The 26,004-nt window shown below is 42.1% G+C and overlaps 1 protein-coding gene across 1 annotated transcript in view; it reads right to left on the bottom strand.

Moving 5' to 3' along the window:
- The window catches only part of SI (sucrase-isomaltase), a 511,413-nt gene that overhangs the window by 239,767 nt on the left and 245,642 nt on the right, over positions 1–26,004 (bottom strand). The window contains exons 21-22 of the mRNA XM_073578947.1: positions 11,536–11,592; positions 10,805–10,929 (exon numbers count right to left, since the gene is read on the bottom strand). Coding sequence (XP_073435048.1) covers positions 10,805–10,929; positions 11,536–11,592 — 182 coding nt within the window. The remainder of the gene's footprint in view (positions 1–10,804; positions 10,930–11,535; positions 11,593–26,004) is intronic.

The raw sequence follows: 26,004 nt of genomic DNA, 5'->3' as shown, positions 1-26,004 counted from the left end.
GTGGTCTGTGGATTGTCCTTGACTGTTCTCACCATTCTTCTTCTCTGCCTTTCTGATATTTTTCTTGGCCTGCCACTTCTGGGCTTAACAAGAACTGTACCTGTGTTCTTCCATTTCCTTACTATGTTTCTCACAGTGGAAAATGACAGGTTAAATCTCTGAGACAACTTTTTGTATCCTTCCCCTGAAAAGCTATGTTGAATAATCTTTGTTTTCAGATCATTTGACAGTTGTTTTGAGGAGCCCATGATGCCACTCTTCATAGGAGAATCAAATAGGAGAACTACTTGCAAGTGGCCACCTTAAATACCTTTTCTCATGATTTGATACACCTGGCTATGAAGTTCAAAGCTCAATGAGGTTACAAAACCAATTTAGTGCTTCAGGAAGTCAGTAAAAAGTAGTTAGGAGTAGTGTTGAGCATTCCGATACCGCAAGTATCGGGTATCGGCCGATACTTGCTGTATCGGAATTCCGATACCGACTTCCGATATTTTTTCAATATCGGAATTCGGCATCGGAATCGGAAGTTCAGTTGATTGACGGCCTGACGTCATCATGATGCGCGGTGTGTGCGCATCATGATGCGCCGTCATTTCGGGCCTTCCGGGGGTCTCTGCCGGCCTGCCGGGGGGCTGTGCCGGCCTGCCGGGGGGCTGTGTGGACTGCCCGGGGTCTGTACCGGCCTGCCGGGGGGCTGTGCCGGCCTGCCGGTGGTCTGTGCACCCTGTGGGGGTCTGTACCGGCCTGCCGGGGGGCTGTGCCGGCCTGCCGGGGGGCTGTGCTGATGTCCGGGGGTCTGTGCAAGCATCGTCCGATGGGACTACAAGTCCCATCGGGCGATGCCTGCTACCATGACAGTGATTGACACATTAGCCAATGATGGGACAGTAGTAGTCCCATCATCCGGCTAATGTGTTAAATGTTAAAAAAAAAAAAAAAAAAAAATACTACATACATACTACATGCTACATACATACTACATATATACTACATACATACTACATACATGCTACATACATACTACATGCATGCTACATACATACTACATATATACTACATACATACTACATACATACTGCATGCTACATACATACTACATACATACTACATGCATACTACATGCATGCTACATATATACTACATGCTACATACATACCACATACATACTACATGCATGCTACATATATACTACATGCTACATACATACCACATACATACTACATACATGCTACATATATACTACATACATACCACATACATACTACATACATGCTACATACATACTACATACATACTACATGCATGCTACATACATACTACATACATACTACATGCATGCTACATACATGCTACATACATACTACATGCTACATACATACTACATATATACTACATACATACTACATATATACTACATACATACTACATACATACCACATATATACTACATACATACTACATGCATGCTACATACATACTACATGCTACATACATACCACATACATACTACATACATGCTACATATATACTACATGCATGCTACATACATACTACATATATACTACATGCATGCTACATACATACTGCATGCTACATGCATGCTACATACATACTACATACATACTACATGCATGCTACATACATACTACATGCTACATACATACCACATACATACTACATACATGCTACATATATACTACATGCATGCTACATACATACTACATATATACTACATGCATGCTACATACATACTACATGCTACATGCATGCTACATACATACTACATACATACTACATGCTACATACATACCACATATATACTACATACATACAATACATTCATACAATACATACATAGACATACAGTACATATAACATAGAGTAACATACTTACCAATACTTGTCACATTGTTCCCCGAAGCCATTGTCTTTCCGGAATAAATATTAACATAACAAACCACAAAAATACTCACCCACGATCCGAAGCAGTCCACGAGTGTGTCCCACGACGATCTTGGGTAGAGAACTGCAGCATCAGATGATGCTGCCGTTCTCTACGGGCTGCAGGAATCCAATGACGGAAGGTAGGTATCCTTCCGCACTGTATTCCTCCGCCACTTAAAAAAAAAAAAGTCCCTAGTCTCACTTTATGCCATTGCTGTGTGGGAATTTCCCACACAGCAATGGCATAAAGTGAGACTAGGGACTTTTTTTTTTTTTAAGTGGCGGAGGAATACAGTGCGGAAGGATACCTACCTTCCGTCATTGGATTCCTGCAGCCCGTAGAGAACGGCAGCAACAGCTGATGCTGCAGTTCTCTACCCAAGATCGTCGTGGGACACACTCGTGGACTGCTTCGGATCGTGGGTGAGTATTTTTGTGGTTTGTTATGTTAATATTTATTCCGTAGACGACAATGGCTTCGGGGAACAATGTGACAAGTATTGGTAAGTATGTTACTCTATGTTATATGTACTGTATGTCTATGTATGTATTGTATGAATGTATTGTATGTATGTAGTATATATGTGGTATGTATGTAGCATGTAGTATGTATGTAGTATGTATGTAGCATGCATGTAGCATGCAGTATGTATGTAGCATGCAGTATGTATGTAGCATGCATGTAGTATATATGTAGTATGTATGTAGCATGCATGTAGTATATATGTAGCATGTATGTGGTATGTATGTAGCATGTAGTATGTATGTAGCATGCATGTAGTATATATGTAGTATGTATGTAGTATGTATGTAGCATGTAGTATGTATGTAGCATGCATGTAGTATATATGTAGTATGCATGTAGCATGTAGTATGTATGTAGCATGCATGTAGTATATATGTAGTATGTATGTAGCATGTAGTATGTATGTAGCATGCATGTAGTATATATGTAGTATGTATGTAGCATGCATGTAGTATATATGTAGTATGTATGTAGCATGCATGTAGTATATATGTAGTATGTATGTGGTATGTATGTAGCATGTAGTATGTATGTAGCAAGCATGTAGTATATATGTAGTATGTATGTAGCATGTAGTATGCAGTATGTATGTAGCATGCATGTAGTATATATGTAGTATGTATGTTGCATGTAGTATGAATGTAGCATGTATGTAGTATGTAGTATGCATGTAGTATGTATGTAGTATTTTTTTTTTTTTTTTTTTTTTACATTTAACACATTAGCCGGATGATGGGACTACTACTGTCCCATCATTGGCTAATGTGTCAATCACTGTCATGGTAGCAGGCATCGCCCGATGGGACTTGTAGTCCCATCGGACGATGCCTGCACAGACCCCCGGAGCCTGCACAGACCACCGGCAGGCCGGCACAGCCCCCCGGCAGGCCGGCACAGCCCCCCGGCAGGCCGGCACAGCCCCCCGGAGCCTGCACAGCCCCCCGGCAGGCCGGCACAGCCCCCCGGCAGGCCGGCACAGCCCCCCGGAGCCTGCACAGACCACCGGCAGGCCGGCACAGACCACCGGAGCCTGCACAGACCCCCTGGCAGGCCGGCACAGCCCCCCGAAAGGCCCGTACAGACCCCAGAGAGGCTGTACAAGGGCAGGAAAGGGTTTTTCTTATTCCGATACCGGAAGTCCCATAGACTTGAATGGGACTTCCGGTATCGGAATCGGCGATACCGATACTTTTTTTAAAGATCGGCCGATACCATCCGATACGATACTTTGAAGTATCGGATGGTATCGCTCAACTCTGGTTAGGAGTGGTCAAATCAAGAAAATGATAAGGGTGCCCATACTTTTGCACCGGTCAAATTTTGTTTAAATGCAGATTGCACATTTTCTGTTAGTACAATAAACCTCATTTGAATCCAGAAATATAACTGAGTCCATCAGTTATTAGATATATGAAACTGAAATAGCTGTTGCAAAAAACAAAATTGTTATAAAGAAAAAAGGTTAACATTAATAGGGGTGCCCAAACTTTTACATATGACTGTATATATATATATATATATATACATATATATTATGTATTGATGAAATAAAAATCACTGTTTTAACATATGTGTGGTAATACTTGTAGGTTTTGGTTGTGTGAACCTAACCTAAAGATTTTTTTTTCAATAGTATGCTGGCAATTTTACTTAAGCATATAGGCATCAAAGGTCCTCAACTTTGGTCGCACTGCACATTTGTTCTTGTTCCGCTTTATCTGCAGGAGGATGGGTTATGCTTACCTGCAGCACAGATATTTATTAAATGTTTCTGTGACTGGATGAAGGAATAAGAGGCATCTGAGGAACCCTGTTTTCCCCTGTTAGTAGCAGGAGGTCATAAGAGCTCATGGCACCATTGACTAGTTTGTAATTTAGTGCTTTAGGTTCTAAACCAGCATACCATTTGTCTGAGCAAGGTACAGGCAAAAAATCTTAGCTACTGGGAGTGACAATTTCCTTCACGTCATGATCCTATGAATTAGAGAAGATAGTGACAGAAGGCTTGATGATTTATAATGGTGGATCCAGGTACAGAGGTGCTGACTATGGGGCAGGACCAGACCCTAGAGTACAGTTTGGCTGTCTTAGCAAATGAGGTATAATGAGTGAGTCAAAGAGAGGACAGTAAGCTACCAATTCACGAGTAATGGTCTGGGCTGTAAAGGATATAGGCCAATTAGAGTTTCATATAAATTACCACCTAAACATTAATAACAGGGGTATTGTCACGTTGCCATCAGACTCGGGGACTGCTGTTCCTGCCTTGGCCACTGGAAGGTACCGGACTGTCACGTCGCCGTCAGACTTGGGGACTGCCATTCTGGCTTCGGCCACTGGGAGGCGCCGGACTGTCACGTTTCCGTCAGACTTGGGGACTGCTGTTCTGGCCTCAGCCACTGGAAGGTGCCGCACTGTCACATCGCCGTCAGACTCAGGGACTGCTGCTCCTGCTTCGGCCACTGGGAGACAACGGACTGTCACATCGCCATCAGACTCGAGGACTGCTGTTTCGGTGTCGGCCACTGGGAGGCGTCGGACTGTCACGTCGCCATCAGACTCGGGGATGGCTGATCCTGCCTCGGCCACTGGGAGGTGCCGTGGTTCGCCCATGGGTGATGGTGGTGACAGAGAAGGGGCTCTTGCACAGGCATCTGGTGGGCTCAGGCTCCTCTCCTCTGTCAGTCATGAAGGGGTTGGTGCATTGCCATCTGGCCTGGTTCTGGGGGCGGTCCAAATGGGGTCATCAGACTGAGCATGTGAGTGATAGCCTGATCCTTCAAATACTTTGGGGCCTGTCTTGCAGGCCACCAGATATAGTCTTGGTTTCCCCAGTGTGCTAGTGTGTTATTTGCTATTGCTGACTCTGACCTTAGCCTGGATTTTGACTCTGCTACTGTCTGCCGATTTTGTACCTCTGTTGCCCTCCTGGTTTAAGACTCTGAACTTGGCCTGGATTTTGACTCTGCTACTGTCTGCCGATTTTGTACCTCTGCCGCCCGCCTGGTTTAGACTTGGACTTCTGACTACTCCTTCGGTTCTGTTAATTTATCCATTTCTGGCGACCGTCCTGCTCTGGTCCGCTGCTCTTATACACACAGTTACCACCTGGGCTCTGCTGTAATTTCAGATCCCTGTATAGGGGTAAAGTGTTTCGGGGTTGCTCAGGGTGCTGTCTCAATTGCAGTCCAGACTCGCACCAGACAGTCATCACAGATATACCATTAACCTGTTCATGTAGCCCTATGTGTCTACTAGAGTGGAGGAAATAATGAGACATTCAGAACAGTGATTAATTTTGAACAAAATCAAGGTATTATCCCAGGGAACAATAATAGTGACTAAATTCTAGTAGATTGAAAGACTTGTACAAAAGGACATCAACATAAATAGTGACAAGGTTCTTAAGAATTTTCTCCAAAAGCAGAGATGCAATTAACAATGGTTCATAATCGAGAACATGTATTCCTAGGAATGCCTGTTTCATGAAAAATTGGCCTGTGTAAACAGACTACCAAGCTCCCAAATGAACCAGCGAAATGGTGTTGGATGAAATGATTTTAAAACTGGCTTAAAAATCATTGCTTTTAGCAGCACATCACCCTGAGTGAGTAGGTGTCATGGTCACATGACACACCACTTCCAGCAGGGCGAATTTATATGACACGCATGACCCTTGATACACCGCCTCCAGCAGGGCGAATTTAAATAATAGAACGTGCAGCCGGATACACCGCCTCCAGCAGGCGAATTTCAGTAGTACACGTATGTCTGGATACACCGCCTCCAGCAGGGCAAATTTCAGAATAAAGGGGAAAAACAGAAAAACAATTACAATGGTGGCCCTGCAATAGGGAACGGGGACATGGAGACCTCCTGCACTCCCCTGAGTCAGTGTCTCTACACTCCTAACGATCCCTAGGCCGGTGCCGCACCGGGTGCCGATCAAGATACCTGAAATCCCTAGCTCACCCTCAACCAATCCCTTACTAGTGAAGTGGACGGTGCAGAAACTAATCCCACCACTGCAATAAAACACACATTGAGGAAAGTGACCAAAAGGAAACACCACTTAACTTTGCTCTGTTGCTAATGCTCCAAGCAACAGAGTCTGACACCTGAGTGCATCTTTTCCTCCAACCGGATCCAACACCTGAGTGCAGCTTTCCAGCAACAGAGTCCTGCATCTGAGTGTAGCTTTCCAGCAACAGAGTCCAGCATTTGAGTGCAGCTTTCCAGCAACAGAGTCCAACATCTGAGTGCAGCTTTCTAGCAACAGAGTCCAGCATCTGAGTGCAGCTTTCACTATAGCTGCCACTCCACCAAGCTTTGCAAGAACTCCTCGGTGACACCATAGCTGCCACTCCACCAAGCTTTGCAAGAACTCCTTGCTGACACCATAGCTGCCACTCCACTATGCTTTACAAGAACTCCTCGCTGACACCATAGCTGACACTCCACCAAGCTTTGCAAGAACTCCCCCCTGACACCATAGCTGCTACTCCTCCAAGATTTGCAAGAACTCCTCGCTGACACCATAGCTCCATGATTCTGACTGGGCTGCCTAGGACTCTTCTCAAGTTCCTTCCTTCACCAAGGATGGTTGGAAAACACCAATATCACCAACAGTGAGTGAGAACACCTGACACACCTTTATAGTAAGGAGCCAGGGTCTCACACCTGTTAGAGATTCCCATGCAATAATGCTCACCACCACCGGGGGCAAACTAGAACAAAAGACACCACTGTGCAATAACCCCAATGACCACCGGGGTCAAAACCAACTCCAAGCAACCAGCTCAAAGGAAATAAAAAGGTTACTTATTCAAAACCTGTCATACCCAACCTGGATCATGACAGTAGGACATACATGTGCTGCCAAGAACAATAATTTATGCACAAAGAACAAACATATTAATGATCACACTGTGCACATGGACAGTGGAAGGAGTATAGCTAGGAGAGTCTCCCTTAGAAATAAAACAACCTTTAATTGATCTGTCTTGAAATGATAATTCCAGACGCAACATAAAAATAAAAGTAACACAGATTACAATAAACACATACATAAAGTGCTAGTGCTCAACCAGTGCTCATTAAAAAATGGTTTGGTCTCACCCATATGAAGAAGGTTGTTCGTAGCAAGTTCACATGAAAAAGGAACAATGAATGTGTATATGGGGGGATTTTTTCTCTCTTTTTCCCTGTCATGCCCCTGTATTGCTCCTGTCCTCACAAGGACAGTTCCAAAGTGTAGGCTGCTACAGATTACCCACCATCCATGTAAGTAGGTTAGTCTTCTTACATGTTTCCTCCCCAGTGGAGAGGATTCATCAGGGGAGCAAAAAAACAAGAGATTTATTAGTGGGAAAAGAATGTATGCATGGACCCTGCAGTGGCTGGAGACCAGTGTTTCAGGTATGACCATTCGTGTCACAACCCATTGGAGGTAAATGGTACCATGGATGATGGGTAACCTGTAGCAGCCTACACTTGGGGACTTTCCATGTGAGGACAGGAGCAATGACAGGGAATAAGAGAGAAAAAAATCCCCCCATAAACACATTCATTCCTTCTGTTTCATTTGAACCTGCTGCAAACAACATTATTCATATGGGTGTGACCAAATCATTTTTAATGAGCACTAGTTGAGCACTAGCACTTTATGTATGTGTTTATTACAATCTGTACCACTTTTATTTTTATGTTGCATCTGGAGTAATCATTTTAAGACAGATCAATTAAAGGTTATGTTTTATTTCTAAAGGTATTGTCACACTTAGCGATGTACCAGCGATCCCGACCAATGATATGACGTGGTCAGGATCTCTGGTACATCGCTAAGTGGTCGCTAGTGAGCTACCACACAGGCAGATCTCACCAGCGACATCGCAGGGGTTGGGGGTTGCTACTTACGTGTCAGACGAGGCGATGAAGACATCCTCCCGCCCGCGTCCACGCGTCGCTCGTCGTCACAGCAGGAAGCCCCAGCAGGAAGCTGCCAACGAGAAACGATCCAGGACGTTCTCACGCGATTAGCGATAACCAGCGGGGGAGCCGTCGGTGGTAAGTATCAGACATAGAACTATCGCTAGCAATATCTCTATAACGTCACAAAAACCAGTGACATTATAGCGATATTGCTAGCGATATCGCTTAGTGTGACAGGCCCTTAAGGGAGACTCTCCTATCTATACTCCTATCAGTCCTGAGGGTAAATTATACTGAATTTTAGAATTAACACACTGTAACTGTTTCTGAATTTCCACATGGGCAGTGCAATCAGTCTGGCTATTAAAGGATCACTGATCTACAAACATGAGGCTCATTAGCAGCTGTTTAGTGCCTGTGATATTGTAATACAAATGCATTCTGCTTGAAGGGACTATGAAAAAGACAGGGATGGAGGTGTAATAGTGTGGGGGTATATATATTGTGTTTGTTTAGTTCTATTTATTATTTCTGCCACACTTCAATAATAATTCTCTAATAGAATGCATCAACAAATACACATTTTGTCCTTTTTAATATTAGAAAAATAATTCATGCGGTACTTGCAGCTGTGATTAGTTGTTTTTTACTATTTAGTCATCTTCAGTCATATGGATGAATATAGTTAAATTTACACATAACCTTAACCTTTTTCAGTCCAGAATAATAAGTCTGCAGTCACTCTGTGTGACTTCAGACTTATCAATCCCCCTCAGCACATGCACTATGCGCTGCAGGGATTCACCAGTTTCTGAACCGGGGCCAGCGGTTATGTATGCGTTATAAATACTCCCAGAGAGGCCGTCCAGTGGGCACGGCCTCACTCCATGCACTAGCTAAATACAAGCTAGTCCCGGCTCAAAAAAACAGTGAATACCCGCAACAAACAGTGCATGTGCTGGGGTGGTTGATAAGTCTGTGATCACACAGAGTGACTGCAGACTTATCATTTCAGGCAAGATAACAAACTGAATGTTGTTCAGATTACCATAGGATTTTATGGAGGATCCAGGCTTTCAGACAATAGTCAGCCCCGATGTTCAGAAGAAAACAACCTGATTTGGAGGTAACTTTGGAACAATCACTACAAAGGTGAAACTTATTATGTGATTATTTTCAAATAATATATATTTTTTTACATCTTCTGCCTCGACATGTACAGACTTGAGAAGTGTCCCTTAGAATATTCAGTTCTCACTAGAGCAAAAATCTGTAGCCTAAATATAATTATGTATTTTTTCCACACTGTCTATTAGCAGTATATAATAAACCAGCCTAACAAATAAATATACAGAAAAAAAGCAAAGACTCCAGTTCATTAAAATCATTGAATTTCATGTCAGCCTGTATGAGGGGACAAGAGGGGTACGAGGTGCCTGATTCATTTAAAGGCACATACCTTGCAATTAATCACGAGATGCAAAGTGGTATGGGTCAACTTATCTTAAGGGGGTTTTACACATAGCGATATCGCTAGCAATATCGCTAAAACATCACCAATTTTGTGACATTATAGCGATATTGCTAGCGATATCGCTATGTGTGATACTTACCTCCGACCGGCTCCCCCGCTGTCCGTCGCTGATCGCGCGAGATCGGGTGGCTCCATTTCTCATCGTCTGCTTCCTGCTGGGCTTCCTGCTGTGTGAGACGAGCGACGCGTGGAGGCGGGCGGGAGGACGTCAGGATCGCTGTATGTGAAAGGTGAGTATCGTGCGCTACGTCGCTGCTGCATCGCTGTGAGATCTTCCTGTGTGAAAGCTCACTAGCGATCACTTAGCGATGCACCAGCGATCCTGACCGGGTCGGATCGCTGGTGCATCGCTAAATATAAAAGGGCATTTAGTTTCAACCATGAATTTGATCAGCAAGTATTGCCATTCCCCATCCCTCACATGTCCCTCCCCAGCTCTGACCAGCCTTGCTTTGGGCAAAACATTTATGACTTTTATGACTTTTCAAAGCTTTTTACACAAGTTTTCTGGAGTAGAAATTTGATGAATTGGGGTACAAGATTATACAGTATATGACACAACTAATGGTTTTCTAAATGAAAAAATGATAAATTGCATCAGGCATTTTCTTTTTTAAAACAAATTAAAATAAATGAATACAGACACAGCTTCACAACAATGGTCTGTGATTATAACGATTGAATGAGTCCTGGGAGAAGTTATATGAGGATACATAACAGAAAGTCTGGCATCTGCAGGTGCTCAATTAGAACAAATGATGATTACATAGTATAAAAACCAGAATAGGTAATAGGACAGTTGTTCCTTCTATGTGCTGCCAAAATATGTCACTGTTTTAAATGCCAATCAAGCTTGTTATTCATACCTGGCTTCAGTAGTGACATCTGGTTGCTGAGTAGGAAATATGTAACCTCCTCTGAGATGAAGTCCAAGTTTGTCTATTGGGAGATGCATATTTACATACTGTTTCCTGCTTTCGTACTTTGAACCCTACAAAGGTGATCAGTACAGGAGTTCATTAGTATAATATATACATATATATATATATATATATATATATATATATATATATATTGTTTCACATTACTCTTCTTTCAAAAACGCTTCTGCTTTTCACAAAAATGCTATAGTAATTTGTAGATGTTAGGGTGATATTAATGTTATTAATGATAGTAGATTTTTGTATTCATTCTGTGCCAGCAACTGATATGTATGGTCCCATATTCATGCAACATTGTAGCATGCATGATGTGCAGTTATCTATTTTTTAGTGCAGCTCTTTTTTAACTCTTCTTTTCCTACTTTACTGCACAAAGGAAGTCAAGGTATTCACATTTTTGTAGAAGTAACAGGTCACAGATGTAGGACCCTCACCAGGGCTAGCGTTATACAACAACTATTGCAGCATCAAGGAGAAAGACTGCACTTGTCCTGATTCGAACTGCAACTTGAGGGATGCAGGAATCTACCTCCTAGACCAGGATATGATCCAAACAAAGACAACTATTGGAAAGTAAGTTTTTGATTGATCCTGCAAATTACTATTAAATAAATTATATTTTTTTTTATAATTACTTGTTAAAACTATTAACTTACTGTTTCATAATCATACCATACAGCATCAGGAATGTAAGCATTCACAGTTTCAGTATTCTAAAATGACAAAGAAACAGTTTTTATATACAATATAACATTTATACATTGGCTAAAATACTTTAGAACACTTGTAAGGTAAGAATGGTCACGGGTCACCTAGACATTCTGGTTACATTCATTTGTACTCATTTTGTCTGCTACGGACTAATAGCATGCTGGAATAAGGTATGCCAAGTTTATTAAAAGGCCACTCCTATTTATATACAGTATTTGGCGCACCTTTGTCTTGTCCATGCTCTTGGAGATGAATTCAATGCCGGTCCTAAGCTGGAGTAGATTTCAGTTACTATGTACTCCAGTTTTTAAGTGTATATTACAGTAAATTTGTTGCACGGTCACAGGCCATGCTTCTTTTGTGAAATTTTGTGTACTTTGTTGGTTTATTTAATAAAAAGTTTAAAGGGTGATGAAAAAGATGAAAAGTCCAGAAGCTTTTTTCAAAAACAGCAACTGTCAAAATTTGTGATTTTTTGATGACAGCGTTAATGAATCCCTCTGGAGTGTTTCAACAATCATTTGACAAAGTATCTCACACCATCCTTATTGCAAAAAATGACTAAGTATGGAATGAACAAGGCAACTGTTAGATGGATTCATAACTGGCTTATTGATCAGATCCAATGAGTGGTCGTAAATTTGCAGAGGACACAAATATAGGAGGGATAGCTAATACTGGAGAAGAAAGAGAGGATACAAAAAGATATAAATAAACTGGAGTAGTGGGCAGCAACTAACAGAATGATTCATAACAGGGAAAAATGCAAAGTACTTCATCTGGGCAATAAAAATAAAAAAAGCATACACAGAATGGGTGGAATAGAGCTAAGCAACAGCAGGTATACTAATAGATCACATACTGAACATGAGTCAACAGTGTGATGCAGCAGAAAAAAAGGCAAATGCAATTCTGGGATGCATTAACAGAAGCATAATGTCTAGATCACATGAAGTCATTATTGTCCTCTACTCTTATTCAGACCTCATCAAGAATACTGTGTCCAGTTTTGTGCACCACATTTTAAGAATGACATCAACAAACTGGAGCAAGTTCAGAGAAGAGCAAACAGAATGGTGACCGGTCTGTATACCATGTAGTATGAGTAACAGTTATTGGATTTGGGAATGTTTAGCTTGCAAAAAAAGAAGACTGAGAGGAGACTTAATTGCTGTGTACAAATATCTCAAGGGCTGTCACATTGTAGACGGAGCATCTACATTCTCATTTGCACAAGGAAAGACTAGAAGAAATGGGATGAAACTGAATGGGAGGCGACACAGATTAGATATTAGAAAAAAACTTTTTGAAAGTGAGGATAATCAATAAGTGGAACAGGCTGCCGTGAGAGGTGGTGAGTTCTCCTTCAATGGAAGTCTTCAAACAGAGGCTGGACAGACATCTGTCTGGGGTGATTTAGTGAATCTTGCTTTGATCAAGGGGTTGGACAAGATGACCCAGGAGGTCCCATCCAACTCTACCATTCTATGATTCTTAAAGAAAATGCTATGAAATATTATACTGTAGATATTCCCAAACATCAAAAATTCCACAATGAGCCATAAATAAGCTTTGTCTAAAGCAAAAAGTGGGCTAAAACAAACTTATGTAATACTCTTAATTATTTCATGCATCTAAAACCAAAAAAAAACACAAGCAATAAAAATGTTTTTTGTCTAGATAGATCAATCATTTTCATGGTAGCAAATTACAAACCAATCCTATACAGTGTGAAAGGGCAGTCATAGGATTAATGTACATGTAGCCTCTATACACTGGTGTAAATAGTGTACAGAGATATTCTACTGTAAAATCAATGCTCCTGAGGAAATTAGCACTCCCCTAGAAGCAGAAAATTACGGCACATGGAGGATCAGTAGAGAGAGACGTTAAGGCCCCCAAACACATTAGATTTCTGCTGTACCTAGAAAAAAACAGTTATCTCTCCCAAATCCCCCATGCACAGGAATTCTTGCCTTGGCCAACTGTTCCTGCGTTCTTTATTAGAGAATCACTGCCAGAATTATTTGACAGCATCTTATCACCACTGATTGAACTCCCGTGGGCAGATGCCCATTGTACATTAGTCATTAGTCGGACACCGATTAAATCAGCTGAATAAGACTTTTATGTAATTTATAGGGGGTCTTTACTCGCCCCCACCTTTTACATACTCCTACTTAACAAATATTTTCCACATTAGCAAGTGATAGAGGAGATAATGAAGGAAGAAGACCACAGGATATAACTAGGATTTCTTTGATGTTTGTCTCCAAGGAGGCAGATAAATCTGCATGGCAGTTATAGACACCAAAAAAGTAGAGGATTTTTAAATTAGAACTTATTTTACAAAAATCCCTTCTTTTTCTTTCAGTTGCATTAGAGCCGTAACAAATAATTGTACATTGAAAAAAAGGATGTGTCATCAGAAAACGAACTGCAGTATTAAATGAGATTTTTGTGCTAAATATTTTTAATGTCACAATCTTTAGTTAAAAACAAAGATTAATCCTGCATTTTCGAACTGGTCACTGGGTCTATTATAGACTTATACTTCCTGTCCTTTCAGGAAGACTGTAAATCAAGCTTCTTATCATCAGAGATCGATGTAAATACTTATGTTCCAAAAAAAAAGAGAAAAGTATTCAAGGAGTGATATCTTTATAGGCTTAACAGAAAAATTATATTTGCAAGCTTTACGGTTCTCAAAAGGCCCCTTCATCAGACTTAATTACAAGTGACTTTTACTAAGAAGAGATGTCAACATTTAAATAGGAATTACAACAGAATATGAGGTGATGCTTGCTAGAGACAGGCCAAGGAAATCAAATTAAGGTTTTTGTTATACAAGCAGATGAGGTGGAAGTGTTCTATTAGAGATCTGAAGACCTTCTTGTGCAGGTGTGAACTGAGTCCATGCAATGACACATGAATCCAGGTGTCAAATTGAGTCCTATTGTTAGATATTTAAACATATTTAAAAACTTAAACTCCCAGATTTTTCTTACTCTGTCACTACTGAAATGACCTTTCAATATTAGGACTTTTAAATCTGCCATACTGTGTCAAGGTCTAGAGAAGTGTATTCCTACAGGCGTATCCAGCTCATTTTTAATAGTATGTCTATGCAAATTCATCCTTCTTTGTAGTCTTTATTTTGTTTCCCCGATGTATGACCCTGCATTGCACCTTGTACATTACATCACGTACACCACATTGGAGGATGTACATGAAAAAGAGTCCATGATCTTATAGTCATGATTTGTATTGGGTATGGGGACTTTATCTGTTGGTGATATGTGGGTGCAGGTCTTGCATTTCTTACTGCTACAGAGGACTGTGCCCATCTCTGATGGTGATGTGAGGACACTTCTGACTAGGATATTCCCTAGGTTGGGAGGCTGTTTGTAGGAGAGCAGTGGCAGTTCTGAGAATACAAACAGTCTCCCAACCTAAGGAATATTTACCTAAGTAAAAAAGCAAAACATAAAAAACTATATACATCTGTATCTATATACCCATCTTCTTGTATCCATAATTGTACTCCATTCTTGTTATCTTTGCCACACATCTAAGTGGTCTGTATAACCCCTTCCCCCTTTTATGACCTTTGCTTAACTCTGTGCATTTGGCCTGGGCAGTCACACCCCACCTTCACTCACACCTGATTATCTTTAGCTGCACATATATTCAGCACCATGGGTCTGCTCCAGACATAGTCGGCTCCATCTATTTCAAAATCCATATTTCAAAGTACAGATTTCTAAGTACAATATGCTGAATTAGACTAGAATTGGACTGTAATTGACTGTAAGATAATGGACTATAACACCACAACAATGTTTCGCCTTCTTTTTACTATCATCCCCATACTACTCTATTTCTCCCTAACTCCTGCAATCCCTCCACCCAGTAAGGAAGTAGTCATTTCCCCCTCCATCCTTCCCAGCCATCTCAACTCTTTGACAGAACTGTTCCTCCACATACAATCCTTTTTCTCCAGACACCCACGGCCACATCATGTCCTATCCTGCTCCCACCTTCTAATGCTCTGTCTACTACTCCTCACTGCTGGCGACTAGTGTTGAACGATACTGTCCAATACTTAAAAGTATTGTATCGGATGGTATCGGCCGATCTAATAAAAATATCGGGTATCGCCGATTCCGATACCGGAAGTTCCATTCAAGTCTATGGGACTTCCGGTATCGGAATAAGAAAAACCCTATTTTTGCCTTGTACAGCCTCTCTGGGGTCTGTACGGGCCTTTCGGGGGGCTGTGCCGGCATGCCGGGGGGTCTGTGCAGGCTCCGGTGGTCTGTGCAGGCCTGCCGGTGGTCTGTGCAGGCTCCGGTGGTCTGTGCAGGCCTGCCGGGGGGCTGTGCCGGCCTGCCGGTGGTCTGTACAGGCTCCGGGGGTCTGTGCCGACCTGCCGGTGGGGCTGTGCCGGCCTGCCGGTGGTCTGTGCAGGCTCCGGTGGTCTGTGCCGGCCTGCCGGGGGGCTGTGCCGGCCTGCCGGTGGTCTGTGCAGGCTCCGGTGGTCTGTGCCGGCCTGCCGGGGGGCTGTGCCGGCCTGCCGGTGGTCTGTGCAGGCTCCGGGGGTCTGTGCCGGCCTGCCGGGGAGCTGTGCCGGCCTGCCGGGGAGCTGTGCAGGCTCCGGTGGTCTGTGCCGGCCTGCCGGGGGGCTGTGCCGGCCTTCCGGTGGGCTGTGCAGGCTCCGGGGGTCTGTGCAGGCATCGTCCGATGGGACTACAAGTCCCATCGGGCGATGCCTGCTACCATGACAGTGATTGACACATTAGCCAATGATGGGACAGTAGTAGTCCCATCATCCGGCTAATGTGTTGAATGTAAAAAAAAAATAAAAAAAAAAAAAAATTACATGATACATACATACAACATGTATACTACATATATACTACATGTAACATACCTACTACATATATACTACATGCAACATGCATACTACATGCATGCTACATACATGCTACATACTACATACATACTACATACATAATACATATATACTACATGCATGCAACACACATACAACATATATACTACATGCATGCAACATGCATACTACATATATACTACATGTAACATACTTACTACATATATACTACATGCTACATACATGCAACATACATACTACATACATGCTACATACATGCTACATACATACTACATACATAATACATATATACTACATGCATGCAACATACATACAACATATATACTACATGCATGCAACATGCATACTACATATATACTATATATACTACATGTAACATACTGTAAATACTACATATATACTACATGCTACATACATGCAACATACATACTACATACATGCTACATACATACTACATACATAATACATATATACTACATGCATGCAACATACATACAACATATATACTACATGCATGCAACATGCATACTACATATATACTATATATAATACATGTAACATACATACTACATATATACTACATGCTACATACATGCAACATACACACTACATGCTACATACATGCAACATACATACTACATACATGCTACATACATACACACTACATGCTACATACATGCAACATACATACTACATACATGCTACATACTACATACATGCTACATACACACTACATATATACCACATGCATGCAACATGCATACTACATATATACTGCATATATACTACATGCATGCAACATACATATATACTACATACAATACATACATATAGACATACAGTACATATAACATAGAGTACATACTCACCGTCACTTGTCACTTTGATCCCCGAAGCCATTGACCCCTTGAGGAATAAATATCAAAATAAAAAAACACCAATATACTTACCCCGATCCGCAGAAGTCCACGAGGGTCCCACGTCCATCTTGCGTGGAGAACAGCAGCATCAGCTGATGCTACCGTTCTCTACCAGCTCCAGGAATACAATGACGGAAGGTAGGTATCCTTCCGCACTGTATTCCTCCACCACTTTAAAAAAAAAAAGTCCCTAGTCTCACTTTATGCCATTGCTGCGTGGGAATTTCCCACGCAGCAATGGCATAAAGTGAGACTACTACTGTCCCATCATTGGCTAATGTGTCAATCACTGTCATGGTAGCAGGCATCGCCCGATGGGACTTGTAGTCCCATCGGACGATGCCTGCACAGACCCCCGGAGCCTGCACAGCCCACCGGCAGGCCGGCACAGCCCCCCGGCAGGCCGGCACAGACCACCGGAGCCTGCACAGCCCACCGGCAGGCCGGCACAGCCCCCCAGAGCCTGCACAGACCACCGGCAGGCCGGCACAGCCCCCCGGCAGGCCGGCACAGACCACCGGAGCCTGCACAGACCACCGGCAGGCCGGCACAGCCCCCCCGGCAGGCCGGCACAGACCCCCGGAGCCTGCACAGACCACCGGCAGGCCGGCACAGCCCCCCGGCAGGCCTGCACAGACCACCGGCAGGCCTGCACAGATCACCGGAGCCTGCACAGACCCCCCTGCAGGCCGGCACAGCCCTCTGAAAGGCCCGTACAGACCCCAGAGAGGCTGTACAAGGCAAAAATAGGGTTTTTCTTATTCCGATACCGGAAGTCCCATAGACTTGAATGGGAGGGCTTTCAAATTACATATCCAAGCCCTCGCCTCCTCCTGCTGCCTCAAACTCAAAAATATTTCCCAGATCTGCTCATTCCTCAACCACAAAACCACAAAAACTCTAGTGCATGCTCTTGTCATCTCCCACTTCGACTACTGCAACCTCCTACTCTCTGATGTCCCCTCTGGCACCACTCCAGTCCATCCTACACTCTGCTGGCTGCCTGACTAATCCACCTGTCTCCCCACTATTCCCCAGCCTCCCCCATGCCAGGCCCTTCACTGGCTTCCTATTGCCCAGAGGCTCCAATTCAAAACCCTAACCATGACATACAAAGCCATCCACAACCTTTCTCCTCCATACATCTGTGACATGGTCTCCAGGTACCTACTCGCACGCAACCTTCGATCATATGAAGATCTCCTTCTCTACTCTCCCCTTATCTCTTCCTCCCACAACCGCATACAAGACTTCTCCCGTGCTTCCCCCATACTCTGGAACTCTCTGCCACAACACTTCAGACTATCACCATCAACGGAAACCTTCAAGAAGAACCTGAAGACCCACCTGTTCCGACAAGCCTACAGCCTGCAATAATCCTCGGTCTACTGAACCACCGCACGACCTGCTCTTCCCTCTCCTACTGTATCCTCACCCATCCCTGTAGATTGTGAGCCCTCGCAGGCAGGGTCCCCTCTCCTTATGTACTTGTGTGTCCCTTGTCTTACACATTTTTATTATACTTATCTATATTTCCCCTTTTCACATGTAAAGCACCATGGAATAAATGGCGCTATATAAATGCATAATAATAATAATATTACTGTATATATCAGTGTAATCACATCAACCTGAAGAATAAATCCACCTTATCACTTTTACTGCATGGTGAATGGCACAAAGATAAGAAGTATTCTTCTACTGCAGTCTATATGTTCATTCTGGCTCCAAAAAATTGGAATAATTTAAATTACACACAAGGGGGCACCATTGACATATAAAAGGGAATCCAATCAGACCTATACAAGATTGATGCCAATTTACAAAAATAGAGAATATATAGGCCACACATTGGGGATCACCCAACATAGGATTTAGCAAAAATTGTAACAGTCTTTATTTAGATACACAAACCAAAACACCCAATCGTTAAAAACATTAAAATTGGTCACACATGTGACATGAAAATCTAGGCTCAAAATAGAGCCAAACCCTCATGGCTCCATATTCCACATGAAATAACTCAATAGAGAACCAAATGTGTATATAGATAGCATACCACAATATAAAGGCTTTACATAAAGACTAGTTCATAAGAACAAATGAATGCACATACCATAAATACAAATGATCGCAAATGGTCACAAGTGAGTTAAACAGCATGTATTGTGCATACAGATAAAGGTGATTTAAACCATGTAGCAGAGAATCTAGATATTTGAAATAACTCAATAGAGAACCAAATGTGTATATAGATAGCATACCACAATATAAAGGCTTTGTATAAAGACTAGTTCATAAGAACAAATAAATGCACACACCATAAATACAAATGATGACAAATGGTCACAAATGAGTTAAACAGCACTAAGACAGCATGTTTTTGCATACAAATAAAATTGATTTGAACCATGTAGCAGAGAATATAATACGCCTGTAAAAAACGTGCTAACAAGCCCAAAAGCAATATCCAGCTTGAGTAGCCCCCTAATACAATGATATTAGCAAAATCCTAAAAGGGTATGCATACTTCCCTAAGAGTAACTCAAATTGTCACGATTAATCAGGCATGCTGAAATTAGATAGCACAGGCTAACAATAGCCGCCTGCAAAGAATACTGAGCTCAGCTTTAAATTAGTTGTTTAAAAATTACAAATCAGAGGTGGAGTGGAGCTTGAGCGTCCTGAGACCCGACGCGTGTCGCCACCAGTTGTGGCTTTGTCGTGGAATAAGGCTTAGCTCAAATTTATCCTGTGCTCTCCGTTGAGTGCTTATGTTGTGGTTACCATGTAAATTCACCAAAAATGCAATTCAGACAAAAACCCAGATGGAATCACTCACTTATGAGGCAGATAGAGTAACTTTTGACTGGTCTCTGCTCTGGCAGTGTCACATTATTTTATGCATCTTTTTAGCACACAAGTATGGTCAACCACATATCTGTGCACATCTAGAAAGATGGATACCACCAAAACAGAGGGTAATCAGAGTACGAAGTGTCTCCATCTGCCTTATTATGGTAGGTGGGTCTGTTGGGGGTTTCCCCTGAATTGCATTTTTGTGTTATTTATACAGAAACCCCTGCATAAGTGCTCAAAGTACAAAACAAGAATGTGATCCCAGCCTGATACTGGAAGAGATAAAAAAATATTATATACCAAAAAATTTTTCCAATTAAAACCATCCCCTACTCAGGTCCATGATCTAACAGTGGATATATAAGGGGTTACCACCTTTTTAGTAGAACAAAGACTCTTGAAAAGTGACATGGTCCCAAAACCTCAAATAAAATCAAGTGAATTCTGCGCTCCCAAATCCAAATGCCTCCCTCTTTCTAAACCCCACTGTGTCTAAACCACAGTAAGCAGCCACATGTTTGAAATATTAATGGAGAGAAGGCACTTAATTTATGGGTGTGCACTGCTAGAAGTAAAAGCTGGACACAATGTGTGAGGGCGCTTTATGGGGGCTCTACACTGTATGGGGACACAATGTATGGCCTCTAGACTTGCAGATTTGCAATTCTCCAGAAAAAAAGCTTGGCATGGATGTCACAAAATTGTCACTGTAGCTGTAGATGAATTAATTGAGAGGTGCAGTTTCTACAATGGAGTCACTCCCATTGAGGAGGAAGCAAAATATACACAATGCCTCTCGGCCATTGGCTGGGGAGGAAATAGCAGGTGCATACACTGGCCCTTTAAGAGGGCAGGATCAAGTGCGCATGTGCCCTAAGGACAAAGATGGTAGCCAGGCAGGAAGCTCTGATATGAGCATGCAGAGCATGGGGAAGGGAAGCACCAACCGCAGTGCGGGTGTGTGAAGTGACATGCCGGAGACCCTGCCTGTCAGAGCAGGTCTCCAGCGTGGTGCTAATATTACCACTAAAATGTCATATTGCCATGTCTCAATGTTATAAAATTCTGTGAGGCACCTATGAGTTCGAAATGCTCACTACATCCATAGGTATAGTCACGATCTGGACAAATTGCATATTAAACTATGGGGTTCAGTTTTTTGTGGAAAAAAAATTAACATTTTCTATATAACTACCTAAGTTTATCAAATTATGTGTTGTACCTATGAGTTCAAAATGCTCACTATACCCCAAGATAAATTTCTTGAGGGGTGTAGTTTCTAAAATAGGTAACTTAATTTTTTTTTCACTGTTTAGGCACATCAGGGGCTCTCTAAATGCGACATGGTGCCTTCTCTCGATTACAGACATTTTGGTGTTTAAAACGTCAAACTGTGTTATTTTCTTTCCGAGACCGGCCATGTGCTCAAACAGTGAACTTCCCCCACATATGGGGTAGTGGCATACTCAGGAGACATTTGTCTACAAACTTTAGGGTTCGTGTCCTCCTGTTACCCTTGTAAAAATAACAAATTTGGAGCCAAAGTAAAATTTTGGTGAAAAAAGTTAAATGTTCATTTTTTTCCATCAATATTGCTTTAATTCCTGTAAAGCACCTTAAGGGTTAATTAACTTCTTGAGTGTGGTTTTGATTACTTTGAGGGGTGAAGTTTTTAGAATGGTGTCACTTTTTGGTATTTTCTGTCATATATATTCCCCAAAGTCACTTCAAATGTGATGTGGTCCCTAAAAAAATGGTTTTGTAAATTTTGTTGGAAAAATTAGAACTCACTAGCTAGATTTTAACCCTTCTAACTTTCTAATGAAAAAAATGTTTCCAAAATTGTGCTAACATAAAGTTGACATGTTGGAAATTATATTTATGAAGTACTTTGTGTGACAAAAATCTCTGGTTTAAGGGCACAAAAATTAAAAGTTTTAAAATTGCTAAATTTTCAAACTTTTACTAAATTTCCATTTTTTCATAAATAAAGGCAAGTCATATTGAAGATATGTTACCACTAGTGTTGAGCATTCCGATACCGCAAGTATCGGGTATCGGCCGATACTTGCTGTATCGGAATTCCGATACCGACTTCCGATATTTTTTCAATATCGGAATTCGGCATCGGAATCGGAAGTTCAGTTGATTGACGGCCTGACGTCATCATGATGCGCGGTGTGTGCGCATCATGATGCGCCGTCATTTCGGGCCTTCCGGGGGTCTCTGCCGGCCTGCCGGGGGGCTGTGCCGGCCTGCCGGGGGGCTGTGTGGACTGCCCGGGGTCTCTGCCGGCCTGCCGGGGGGCTGTGCCGGCCTGCCGGTGGTCTGTGCACCCTGTGGGGGTCTGTACCGGCCTGCCGGGGGGCTGTGCCGGCCTGCCGGGGGGCTGTGCTGATGTCCGGGGGTCTGTGCAAGCATCGTCCGATGGGACTACAAGTCCCATCGGGCGATGCCTGCTACCATGACAGTGATTGACACATTAGCCAATGATGGGACAGTAGTAGTCCCATCATCCGGCTAATGTGTTAAATGTTAAAAAAAAAAAAAAAAAAATACTACATACATACTACATGCATGCTACATACATACTACATATATACTACATACATACTACATACATGCTACATACATACTACATGCATGCTACATACATACTACATGCTACATACATACTACATGCATGCTACATACATACTACATATATACTACATACATACTACATACATGCTACATACATACTGCATGCTACATACATACTACATACATACTACATACATACTACATGCATGCTACATACATACTACATATATACTACATACATACTACATACATGCTACATACATGCTACATACATACTACATATATACTACATACATACTACATACATGCTACATACATACTGCATGCTACATACATACTACATACATACTACATACATACTACATGCATGCTACATACATACTACATGCTACATACATACCACATACATACTACATACATACTACATACTACATATATACTACATGCATGCTACATACATACTACATGCTACATACATACCACACACATACTACATACATACTACATACTACATACATACTACATACATGCTACATACATACTACATGCTACATACATACCACATACATACTACATACATACTACATACTACATATATACTACATGCATGCTACATACATACTACATATATACTACATGCATGCTACATACATACTACATGCTACATGCATGCTACATACATACTACATACATACTACATGCTACATACATACCACATATATACTACATACATACAATACATTCATACAATACATACATAGACATACAGTACATATAACATAGAGTAACATACTTACCAATACTTGTCACATTGTTCCCCGAAGCCATTGTCTTTCCGGAATAAATATTAACATAACAAACCACAAAAATACTCACCCACGATCCGAAGCAGTCCACGAGTGTGTCCCACGACGATCTTGGGTAGAGAACTGCAGCATCAGATGATGCTGCCGTTCTCTACGGGCTGCAGGAATCCAATGACGGAAGGTAGGTATCCTTCCGCACTGTATTCCTCCGCCACTTAAAAAAAAAAAAGTCCCTAGTCTCACTTTATGCCATTGCTGCGTGGGAATTTCCCACACAGCAATGGCATAAAGTGAGACTAGGGACTTTTTTTTTTTTAAGTGGCGGAGGAATACAGTGCGGAAGGATACCTACCTTCCGTCATTGGATTCCTGCAGCCCGTAGAGAACGGCAGCATCATCTGATGCTGCCGTTCTCTACCCAAGATCGTCGTGGGACACACTCGTGGACTGCTTCGGATCGTGGGTGAGTATTTTTGTGGTTTGTTATGTTAATATTTATTCCGGAAAGACAATGGCTTCGGGGAACAATGTGACAAGTATTGGTAAGTATGTTACTCTATGTTATATGTACTGTATGTCTATGTATGTATTGTATGAATGTATTGTATGTATGTAGTATATATGTGGTATGTATGTAGCATGTAGTATGTATGTAGTATGTATGTAGCATGCATGTAGCATGCAGTATGTATGTAGCATGCATGTAGTATATATGTAGTATGTATGTAGCATGTAGTATGTATGTAGCATGCATGTAGTATATATGTAGTATGTATGTAGCATGTAGTATGTATGTAGTATGCATGTAGCATGCATGTAGCATGCAGTATGTATGTAGCATGCATGTAGTATATATGTAGTATGTATGTAGCATGCATGTAGTATATATGTGTTATGTATGTGGTATGTATGTAGCATGCATGTAGCATGCATGTAGTATGTATGTAGTATGTATGTAGTATATATGTAGTATGTATGTAGCATGTAGTATGTATGTAGTATGTATGTAGCATGCATGTAGCATGCAGTATGTATGTAGCATGCATGTAGTATATATGTAGTATGTATGTAGCATGTAGTATGTAGCATGCATGTAGTATATATGTAGTATGTAGCATGTAGTATGTATGTAGCATGCATGTAGTATATATGTGTTATGTATGTAGCATGTAGCATGCATGTAGTATGTATGTAGTATATATGTGGTATGTATGTAGCATGCAGTATGTATGTAGCATGCATGTAGTATATATGTAGTATGTATGTTGCATGTAGTATGAATGTAGCATGTATGTAGTATGCAGTATGAATGTAGCATGTATGTAGTATGCATGTTGTATGTATGTAGCATGTAATTTTTTTTTTTTTTTTTTTTTTTTTACATTTAACACATTAGCCGGATGATGGGACTACTACTGTCCCATCATTGGCTAATGTGTCAATCACTGTCATGGTAGCAGGCATCGCCCGATGGGACTTGTAGTCCCATCGGACGATGCCTGCACAGACCCCCGGAGCCTGCACAGACCACCGGCAGGCCGGCACAGCCCCCCGGCAGGCCGGCACAGCCCCCCGGCAGGCCGGCACAGCCCCCGGAGCCTGCACAGCCCCCCGGCAGGCCGGCACAGCCCCCCGGCAGGCCGGCACAGCCCCCCGGAGCCTGCACAGACCACCGGCAGGCCGGCACAGACCACCGGAGCCTGCACAGACCCCCTGGCAGGCCGGCACAGCCCCCCAAAAGGCCCGTACAGACCCCAGAGAGGCTGTACAAGGGCAGGAAAGGGTTTTTCTTATTCCGATACCGGAAGTCCCATAGACTTGAATGGGACTTCCGGTATCGGAATCGGCGATACCGATACTTTTTTTAAAGATCGGCCGATACCATCCGATACGATACTTTGAAGTATCGGACGGTATCGCTCAACTCTAGTTACCACTATCATGAAGTACAATATGTCACGAAAAACAATTTCAGAACCAGTGGGATCTGTTGAAGCGTTCCCGAGTTATTACCACATAAAGTGACACTGGTCAGAATTGTAAAATATGGCTTGGTCACTAAGACCAAAATCGAGTCGGTCACTAAGGGCTTAAATATCCCTAATAAAAATCAGCTTTTATCATACAATGGGAACTAGTTTATCTCTCTCTGGGGACTATTGCGGCTCTTAGTTCTTTGATGTCATATATTTCAAGAGTGTGTTTCTCGTTACTTTGTTGGTTCTGTTTTAGGCTTTCTTTTTTGTCCTTATTATCAGACATAATTATATTGACTGATAGCACCTCTCTACACAGCTGCTAATACTGGATCCACCATTTACAATAGGCGAT

The sequence above is a fragment of the Dendrobates tinctorius genome, unplaced genomic scaffold (genome assembly GCF_039654945.1).
Source record: "Dendrobates tinctorius isolate UK_male_01 unplaced genomic scaffold, ASM3965494v1 ptg000060l, whole genome shotgun sequence".
NCBI lineage: Eukaryota > Metazoa > Chordata > Amphibia > Anura > Dendrobatidae > Dendrobates > Dendrobates tinctorius.
This window is presented reverse-complemented; position numbering and strand designations above follow the sequence as displayed.